Source organism: Haliotis asinina, chromosome 6, assembly GCF_037392515.1.
Source record: "Haliotis asinina isolate JCU_RB_2024 chromosome 6, JCU_Hal_asi_v2, whole genome shotgun sequence".
NCBI lineage: Eukaryota > Metazoa > Mollusca > Gastropoda > Lepetellida > Haliotidae > Haliotis > Haliotis asinina.
Genome location: NC_090285.1, coordinates 64611608 through 64621463, shown reverse-complemented (window position 1 = coordinate 64621463; position 9856 = coordinate 64611608). Strand labels below are relative to the sequence as shown.

General features: G+C 40.2%; 1 protein-coding gene across 2 annotated transcripts; it reads left to right on the top strand.

The window, feature by feature from the left end:
- The first annotated feature begins 965 nt into the window (after nucleotides 1–965).
- Nucleotides 966–8455, top strand: LOC137288194 (uncharacterized). Of its 2 annotated transcripts, XM_067820629.1 has the most exons (6): nucleotides 1007–1038; nucleotides 3493–3564; nucleotides 5557–5721; nucleotides 6287–6351; nucleotides 6533–6820; nucleotides 7154–8455. In XM_067820629.1, the coding sequence occupies exons 3-6, from the start codon at nucleotides 5623–5625 to the stop codon at nucleotides 7788–7790; spliced, it is 1089 nt and encodes a 362-aa protein (XP_067676730.1). In that variant the 5' UTR covers nucleotides 1007–1038; nucleotides 3493–3564; nucleotides 5557–5622; the 3' UTR covers nucleotides 7791–8455. The 2 variants fall into 2 exon arrangements, with proteins under 2 accessions (XP_067676729.1, XP_067676730.1); XM_067820628.1 differs by lacking the exon at nucleotides 3493–3564 and having other exon boundaries at nucleotides 966–1038.
- The last annotated feature ends 1401 nt before the right edge of the window (nucleotides 8456–9856 follow it).

The following is a 9856-nucleotide window of genomic DNA, read 5'->3' as shown; positions in this document are numbered from 1 at the left end:
TAAACGCAGACATACGCTTTTGCTAATCGATCAGAGATCGACAACCCATTCGATTACATGGCTATCATTCATTTGGTTCTGTTACCTCAAAGATATGTTCTTGTACATATCAGCCTTCCGTATGTACCTTGAATCTGATATTTCCTTGTTAAAGAGGGGGGATTTGGCTTTGCTACATTGTACAAGTCGTTTTGTTTCGTACCTTAACATCTGTTCACGAATGACAATTTGTGTCAGCGACTATGAGTCTTGAACACGTATTAACAAATGTGCCGATTATATGTAATACATGCCATACGTTTGACATTTCCATTGAAAGGAATAAAATATTATGTGCATTATAACTGCTAAAGCTAGTAATTATTAAGCATACGCCTCAGCGAAACAGGTTATAATAGCGATTTCGCCCAGTGCATTTGAGCACGCATTATATGTCGTTGTACTTTTCGTACATTGATGTTGCAAATTACGATGTATGACGCTGTCGTAGTTGCTGTCAGTGTACACGTGTTCTTGTGTTGTCAGAATGTTGAAACTAATTGAATGAACTGCCAGCAAAATATTCAGCCGCGATATAATCAGATTTAAAACCTATCTCAAATTGCTATCAAATCTAGATTCCATTACATAATCTTCAAGGCAAAGGCCATGTCTTGTTCATAGATTTACATTCCATGTATCAAATGCTTTTGATCTCTACTATAGCCGGTAGGTGTTTACATAAAATCTCCACGACCCGATAAACTCTATTGTGTCTTTTTTGTCACAATTGTCTGCAACATATGCAACGTCCATTGATCTACATACAGCGTGTGGCGGGTGCCATTTATGATAACGGCATCTGTGACAAACGATACACAGTCGTCAGGTGAACAGCTCGCACGTGCAAACAAATCCCTTGAAATCGGCACCTTTTTTGTACAAATTGAAATCCAACAAAGATCACGGACTGTTGCTCGAACAAAGCCACCACGCCACCTGGTGTGAAAATTACACGTATCATGTGGTTCGCTTGAACGCTCAAAGAGATAATGACGTGTAAGTAACCGGTGCCTGTCCAGAATGGGTTTATTTATATCATTAAGTGAAATTGTTGTGTTTTGTGCGGATATACTTAAGGATCTACTTCTACTTCTGGATCAGTGATGAATTATTGTGACTTGGAAATGGTTTATGTGTATATGATTTTGTTATTAACACATTTGAATGACTACTACATGTATTTAGTCTGATTTGATGTGTCCCTGCGCTTATGTTTTAGTGGCAGGTTATCAAGGTTCATGGCTTTTGTCCAAATGACTTGTCTTTTGCACAATAAAGAAACATGCAGGTATTTATGTTTAATATGGCAAGGTGGCATTGTTAGACATAACACATTCAAGTACTATAGAAGTGTTGGTGATTTCACCCCCTTGATGATTAATGGTAAAACACAACATTGTCTGGACGTTAGTCTCGGAACTGTTAAGTCCGCCTCACAGACCCTGGGCCTAGATTTTCGAAGCTCTCTTAGCGCTAAGATAGTCGGAAGTTAATGTTAATGTATGACACTTACGATTATCTTAACGCTAAAAGAGCCTCTAAAATCTAGGCCCTGAACCTCATTATTATCGTGTCTGCCTAGTCCTCTCTGCTAAAGCCCTAAATGAAGCTAGACTAGACTCTAGACTTCCTCAGGCTCAACCTTCCTTATCACTGGGTCTCCTTATCAATATGGAAGGGAATGTTTAACAAATCTATATACACCAAAAGACTAAGCGTTAATCTAGTGAACTGTCCGTGGATACTGGTGAATTTGTGTTTCCATGACAATGAAATCTATAATGTAAATCACATGAACAATACAACCATTCAACCTGTGACTCACTATCACGACAATCTCTCCGACATATGAAATCGATGCAACTGAAATTTGTAATTAATACGTTAACATATACTGAACAACAAAAGAAACGAAACACTGTTAATTGCATTCTCTTCCCACAGAGGTTACTCGTATCATATCTTCCCACGTTACGTAGGAAGATATGACAGGAGTAACCTCTGTGGGAAGAGAATGTGTAAATTGTTAAGTTATTTTTTATGTTAAATTTATAAATATGAACATAAACACGAACGCTTACTATTATGAAATTTGATGTTTTTGTAACTTGCGTCTCTTTTGCTGTTATTCTATATTTTTAGTATATTAGTATATTATGGTATAGTTTAAGATACACAGAAATTAAATTGCCATATATCTTTACTGAGATCACTCGAGTGTAATATGAGAAATGTAAGTGTGTGTATGACATGAGCAACATCTGTGGTAGGTGTTCAACTACACACATATTTTCCAGCATTATGACGTGGTCTGTAAAAAGACGACCGGACAATGCAGTAATAAACATCGGGAACACATGTCTACACACAATTGGATACGATGATTAAGTAAGCGAGGCTGACGACTGTCCTGGATCGCCACTTATAACAAGCATTTCTTCACGGATGTGAATCTGGTTGAAACTGTGTAATCCATTCATGTTTGTGTGAAAAACATACCAGGCCACCCGCAAGGAAAACTTGTTTGTCTGTGTAGGTACACATTAACATGGTTGAAAGAAAAAAGAACAACCAAGTTAGCAGTAACTGTACGCATGTCCGTAGAAACTGCTAAAGTACATTATGGAAACCTTCACCCATAGGGCACCTGATTTACAAAAAATGCCGCTGTCGCTATTGTCATCGAACTCAAATATTACTGTGTGCGCTTAGACTTGTTATTTTTATACATGATCATAAGTGTTTGGAAAAAAATGTATATTCTGTAATACCATCATGAAAACTGTACAACCTTCCGTGCAAACCATCCTGCCATCTGATGTATTTATTTGTACCTCTGAAGTCGAACATCACTCCCTGAACGTAATAAACGTTCTTGTTCCGTTCAAGGGCAAAATAACAACAAAGCCAACATAAAATGTTCTATATGCAAAACATTTTGTGGAATCCCATTAGATATGATAACTGTTTATACGTATCATGATCTCATTTAGAACCGTACATAGTTTCTGTATTGTGAAACTGTTGCTAAATGTCCAGACCAGCACACGTTTATAAGTACTAGGCATGTGTTCGTTAACCACGTGCAGATTACGTCATGTGACTGTCTCAGACACGGCTCGTAATCATCTCCGGATGAGACAAGCACATTACGACGCCTGAAATGTACATAAGCATGATTGGATAAACCTTTGAAGTGGACAGCTTATCGTCCCTCCTGCCAAGCTTGAAATTGCTAATGATAATTTTCATGTTGCTGTAAAATGAGTACAAATAGACACAGACATTAATTTACCCGGCTAGTATTCCCAAGTACATGTAAGTGTTATCACACGCGTGAGGAAGGTTCATTATCACTGCCACCAAGATATTTAAAAACAAATACTGATGGTATAGAAATAAACTTCATATTTGAAGAAATTAAGTCAACACGATATTTTTGATCCCCAGAAGAAAAAATAATTGTCGAAGATCATCCACAATGCTGGGCTGGGATACTTGAAGATTGTGAAGTTTGGACGGGTAAAATAATTAGCATCCGATATTGCAACTGTTTGGTTCAAATCGTAGTATGGATTGAAGTTGCATGCATTCTCGTGTGAATTCGGTTCAGTGTGCGAAATAGTTTCCACATTTGGCTAGCCGATCAGGCTAGGTATGCCTGACAGTTACTAGTGTATTAAACACTTCATTAGCCCGAAATTTGAATGTTGACACGGGTTTCATAATTTAGCTGTCAATATAATGAACGTGTTTGTCAGTCCATAATCTTGAATGGTTTAAAAGTGTGTAATAACGTAACAAGTCGAGAAAGGAGAAAGTGATATATCTACAAAATGGAAATTCACTAGCCAATCGGGCTAGTGACTGTGCATATCTGCTGGTCCGACTTCATTTTTACTAGCCCTGGGCAAGGGGGTCGGTGGCTATTTCTCACACTGAATTCGTTTGCAAGAATTCTGTTTGACGGCGACACTCGATGTCACTGAGACAATGGCAAGTTTGGTCCACATTCCACAGTCGTACTTCCGGAGATGTAGAAATTAAGTGGTTTTCCCTGCGTGCCCGTAAATTCTGTTACTTATCACGACTAGCAGTGAGTAGATCCTTGTTCCTGCTCTACACCCCTCGAACCAGGGATAATCTACAACTCTATATTCTCTATAGTTTCCCTGCTCGAACTAAGCAATTTTAGCGTTACGACGTCTGTGTAAAATATGTCTGGTACGACTACCAGAGCGCCGAGAAAGGTTTGTATCAAATCGAGATGAATATTTCTAGAGAGTAGACAACAAACGTTTGTGGTGAGATGCACCGATGTCTCAGACTTAGGAGATAATTTTGACGTTTTTAAAAATGTATTTGTAACATATTGTCTCATCTGAACTCATCCAGATATTATTAATACGTGTACATTTTGTGATAATTATCCCCAAAGGCAAACGGAGTTTAAGGAAGACGCTTTCAGAAATACAACAGTTGTTTTGACATTGACTTTATTCAGTGAAATACAAGTGTATTCCACTATAATTTCTCGTTATATTTCTCAATCATTTGGGCATTTCAATGCATAATGAATATAGCTCGCTGTATATTATGATACAATTTTCACATAAAGTAACACTGAGAGATGTCAGTGTACATTGTTTTGTCTGGGAAAATAATAATGGGGTGTTGTACATTTATATATAGATTTTTTTTGTCTTGCGTAACGGAAGATAATAGTAATGCTGAAGTATCTGGGACGTGTAGTCTGTTTTCAAACAGAAACACCTTGCCAGGTAAAAAATACAGCGACCAAACTTCCTGACTGCATAGTAAGAATGAAGGTGGAGTATTCTACTTCAGCAAACATATCGTCACTGTTACATTGCGAGTTGTGTGTTTATCGACAATAATGTAAGTGCAAAACATCTGCAGGGGTAGATTTAAAAATGCCCCGATGCAGCTATGGATCTGGCTGTATATATTTCTCTCCCTGCTCTAATCACTTAAATGTATTCTTATTGGAGCATTCGCTCATACCGAGTTAGACATTCTGCATGAGTGTCCCCCGCCGTGGAAAGCAGCGTAAAACCATATTCATTTTGTACTCTTTTCTCCTCATTTAGTTTTAACAAACTTCGTCATCTTTAGGTTGTCTAAGTAACATCAAAACTACATGCAAAATGTAAAAGCGGTCACACCTGTTTGAATCGGCAAACAAACTCTCTATTTCGCATTGATTGGGAACAGTACAAATTCCCTGCTGTTGAAATTCTAGTTTTTGGAAGAAACAGGGAATTAGATAAAAGACTTTTCATATATCTGTTATTATTTATTAAATGATCAGGAAATGATATTTGTGCAAAGGAGGTCGTAACTAGCGTGCACTTAAGTTAGACTGACAACATTGTGTGATAAGTGCTCGTGGCACCGTCAGCTACCACTGTCGCTGTATTGAGTATCTCATAGTGACTCCCTCTGATTGGTTGTATCTTGTGACGTCACATGATTGTTGCCTTGTGTTCAAAGAGCGGGAGGTTCGATTACAAGCCAGCTGGAACGGATATCGACACTGCCAAAGCTTCTGTTGGGACAATGGCGAATAAGGTTCACATTCCACGGTCGTACTTTCGAAGACTTCGGAAGTGGTGTTCTCGACAAGCCAGGAGATTATGCTGCATATCTCGAGTTGCGGTATGTTTCACAATTTCTAGCTACTGTACTAATCTCCCGTCTCATCTACCCCCCCCCCACCCCACCCCCGCCCCCACTCCTAGATCTTCCAGTGTTAATATATTCTTTTCGGTGAAAGTTGTCATAAAGTTGTTTGCATGATATTGAATGGAGTCTCAAAGATGAGACAAATTTTCACCGCGGTTTACTGAGCCTGGTTTCTCCATTATTCAACGACGTTACGAGGCTATATGTCACCTGCCGCGTGCGAAAAAGCAGTAAAGTAGGCAGTGGTTGTGGTTAAAGGCTTGACTACGACGAGGAGATTGTCTGCTAGCAATGCTACAGGAAACAGTATATGTGGAGAGCATTTTTTCCTGCATACGTACCAGAAACAACCTTGCAAAGTGTTTGAACTCCAAGGTACCACACCTTGTTACCGGGTTGAGAATGAAATAAAAAAAAAGTGGTTGTCGTGGTATCTATTCAAGAACTCTTACGCGGTTAAATGTTTATACTGGCACAAGGGAAAGAGACAGAAGTAGTCGTGCTTGGTAACTGATGCCATGTGATAATTAAATTGCAGGTTGACCAGGACTACCATTACAAGGAGACACAGAGAAAAGAAATTCCCACAATCTCACAGAATGGGTAAGGCGATATATGCTACATAAGTATAGTCTTACTACATATAACTGATAAAGTTCGTGTTGCCATTCACTTTTTCCTGTTTTGGTTACATTGTGTTACTCCATGTAGGAACAATAAGATCTTCTTGCATTAAATGTTGATTTATACTTTGGACCGAGTTGTTTCTCTCTCTATTTTGAAGGTTACAAAAGCCATTCCTGGACTTAAAGAGCTTTCTTACCCCGACCCCAGAAGACTACAGCACATACCCTGGAGCTACTGTTTGTGGGTGTGGTACTCCGACTGGGGAACATCCTCTCGGCCCTTCAAGATCTGCCCAGGCAGCCCAGACTACCCAAAAACTCGCACCCACGTGCAGTCTGTCATGTACAGAGGTCACGGACAATGGGGAAGTGTCTGGTCAGCCTGAATGCAGATACTCCGTCCACGGACACTTCCACCAAGGTCATATTCCAGAAGTATGGAACCCGTAAGTAAACCGTGTCATATACATACACATAGACTAACAGCTAGTCTCTGAAATGAACATAACTTACTGAAAAAACGTTCATAGTGAAAAAAAAAAATTAATATAATGAAATGGAGCCCTGAGACTTTCTTCATTTTCAGAAGCTAAGGAAATCTAGACTTGCCACATTTTCTAGACTTGCATGGGCTTTATTGGATATATATGCTTCAGGGTCTGTACGACAGACTAACATACACACGAACATTACAGTAAATGAAAGGTTTTGTATTTGAGCACAATTTTGAAATTCAGCTTAAGTTTCTTCTTTGAAAAACTTGGTTTCTTTTCATTCAGATCAAGTCATCCAGGCACCCAGTGCACCTCGGTGGCATTGTCCGCTATCGTTGCCAGTGCAGTTGTCCCCGCCGGTCTGTGGACTCCAGCTACACTGGACGGAGTCCTCGTGATGGGCGACCGTCTCCATGACGCCATCCTCGGCACCCTGGGAAGCTGGGCTCCTCCCAGCAAACATCTGGCAGCAGATGAGATGTTGGAGGAACCTGAAGACTCCCAGTTGAGATGGCCAGTCCGGTGTAGTCGAGTCTGCGAGATCCAAGGACTTCTGTACCCTTGCAGCATGTACACGAACACCCTAAGGAGTCAGTTGACATGGGAATGGATGCCGGGCCAACCCCTGAGGGAGTTCGGAGATGCTGTGAGGAGGATGTTCAACGCACAGGACTGCCAGGGTGCCATTATTACCCTTGACGGCAGAAGCTCGGCCTTGCTGCAGAATCCTGCTGGCGGTTGGTTGGTTGTCGACAGCCATGCCAAGGATGTATTGGGTGTCGCTGACGTTGACGGGAAGTCGACTCTTCTGAGGTTTCCTTCCCTGAGTCACGTGGTGGCCTACTACAATGGTATGGCTGTAAGACCCACCCAGTATTCGTTGACAGGGTTCAAGGTCGAGCCGATGTCAGAAGGGGGATAATCACCCCAGCAGTATCCTCCCCCTGGCGTTTGAGTGGACTGCCACCAGGAGGTGCATTCTCGACGCAAGTTCTGCGCGGTGTTGCGACAGTATGCATGTTCAGGCTACAATAGCAGACTAATGGCGTCCTCACAAGACACGAGGCCATGACCCAGGGCACAGTTCGCTTCCCCAAACGGCCATACGACACTGACATCATGCAACAATTCTCCCCTTTGAAGGACTGAGAAAAGAAGTGTGATCCAGCCCTGAAGCAATATGTACCGTACAGTTTGGACTCTGCTGGACGAGAAGCATCCAAGGTTACAATAAACTATCCAACCCAGGCCTCATTCTGTAGTAGTGCCATAGAGACACAAACAGATCATAGCTAGTAGGTACTGTCTTAAAAAGTGTTGTCAAACTGACTGCATGCTAGGTCTGGTTGAGATGAGATCACTGCAACCGCACCAGTCAAAAATGTAAAACAAAAGCGAAAAAATATGATCGTTTATCTGCGTTACTCGTTATTTTATCGGTTACTGTTTAGTTTTATTGTGTATAAATTAATATTTATTACAATAAATACAATGTTTATTTGATTATTCTGTATATAAGTAAAACTAACTGCTTCTTAACTTGATACACAATGCATGTATATGCGAATAAAATATCGTTACAGATGATCCTTTGTGTTTTTTATTTGTTGTTTATGAACATAATGCTGCAGAGGAGACTGGTCCTTATATAGAAACAGGTTACAGACAAATCCTGCAGAAGAGACTGATTGTTACCTAGATCCAGGTTACAGGCACATGCTGCTAAGGAGATCGGATGTTATATAGATACAGGCTACAGACACATGCTGCAGAGGAGATCGGATGTTATATAGATACATGCTGCAGAGGAGATCGGATGTTATATAGATACAGGCTGCAGAGGAGATCGGATGTTATCTAGATACAGGTTACAGACACATGGGATGCTGTAACAGGTTGTTATAGATACATGTTGCAAATGCGGCAATGGAGAATGGTTGTTACCTAGATACAGGTTACAGACACATGCAGTATACAAATGCTTTATGTTCTCCATCATTCCGGACCCATATATCCTGCGCCAGTAAACAAACCTTGACCATCCCCTGAGGATAAACTACACCATTGTGCTAAACCAAGCAATCTATACAGCATAAGGGACGTAATACATGCCATATGCGTGACAGGTAACATTGTAATAAACGTGCCATGGTCACTGTTGTCTTATTAATGGGACTTGAACGTGGTATTGAAATAACCCGCTGGCGTTTAGTGATTGTCCACATTTCAAGTAGATCAGTGCGTACAAGGAAAGGCACTATATGAACGTTCGCAGGAAGAGACTTCTCTTGTCAGTTCAAAGCCAGAGGCGGTGCTAAATAGAATGGCTATGTACAAATGCACAAATAGAAACATTGTGTATTCATCGTGACTTTAATATGATACTTTTGTGTAGTTATTACAAGTGACCCATTTTAACCACGACATATAAGCCATGTTAATTATGTAAAGAATGCAGTTGTCTTAATTTATGAATTGTCTGAATTTGATTGTATCCCCTATCCCTTTCCCCCTCCCCTAACCTTTTACATATCCTGGATCCGCCCATGGATCTATACGTTTTAAGTTCTACCTAAGGTATTACGTGTGCTAGTTTTATTATGTAATTCCTGTAGGAGTTAAGAGATACTATCTGTGCCCATCTCCATCGCTCGTCTTGACTCACGTTCTTTCAAATGTGAGCAATCAAATGGGTTTAGTCTGTGCATGGTTTGAGAGAGCACTTTTCCATTCGCATCAATAAATGAGGGAAAACTCGACATGGCTCCTGTAAGCTTGCATTTAAGTCTTATTTCGAAACATGAAAACTTCGTTATTACCAAGAACAACCTATTCTTTTGGTTGCAATGCTGAAAATTAAAAACAACAAAAGTATTTTGAAAATGTTCATTAAGACGACATCCATTCACATGTGTGACATATAGGAACATCTCATCTTAAAGTGTCAACACTTCATTCAGTTACGAATTTTATAACTATTTTACTGAT

Coding starts and splice junctions, on each gene's coding strand:
- LOC137288194 (XM_067820628.1), top strand. CDS start 5,623: ATGGCGAATAAGGTTCACATTCCACGGTCGTACTTTCGAAGACTTCGG. Junction 5,722..6,286: donor GCTGCATATCTCGAGTTGCG/GTATGTTTCACA, acceptor ATTAAATTGCAG/GTTGACCAGGACTACCATTA. Junction 6,352..6,532: donor CCCACAATCTCACAGAATGG/GTAAGGCGATAT, acceptor TCTATTTTGAAG/GTTACAAAAGCCATTCCTGG.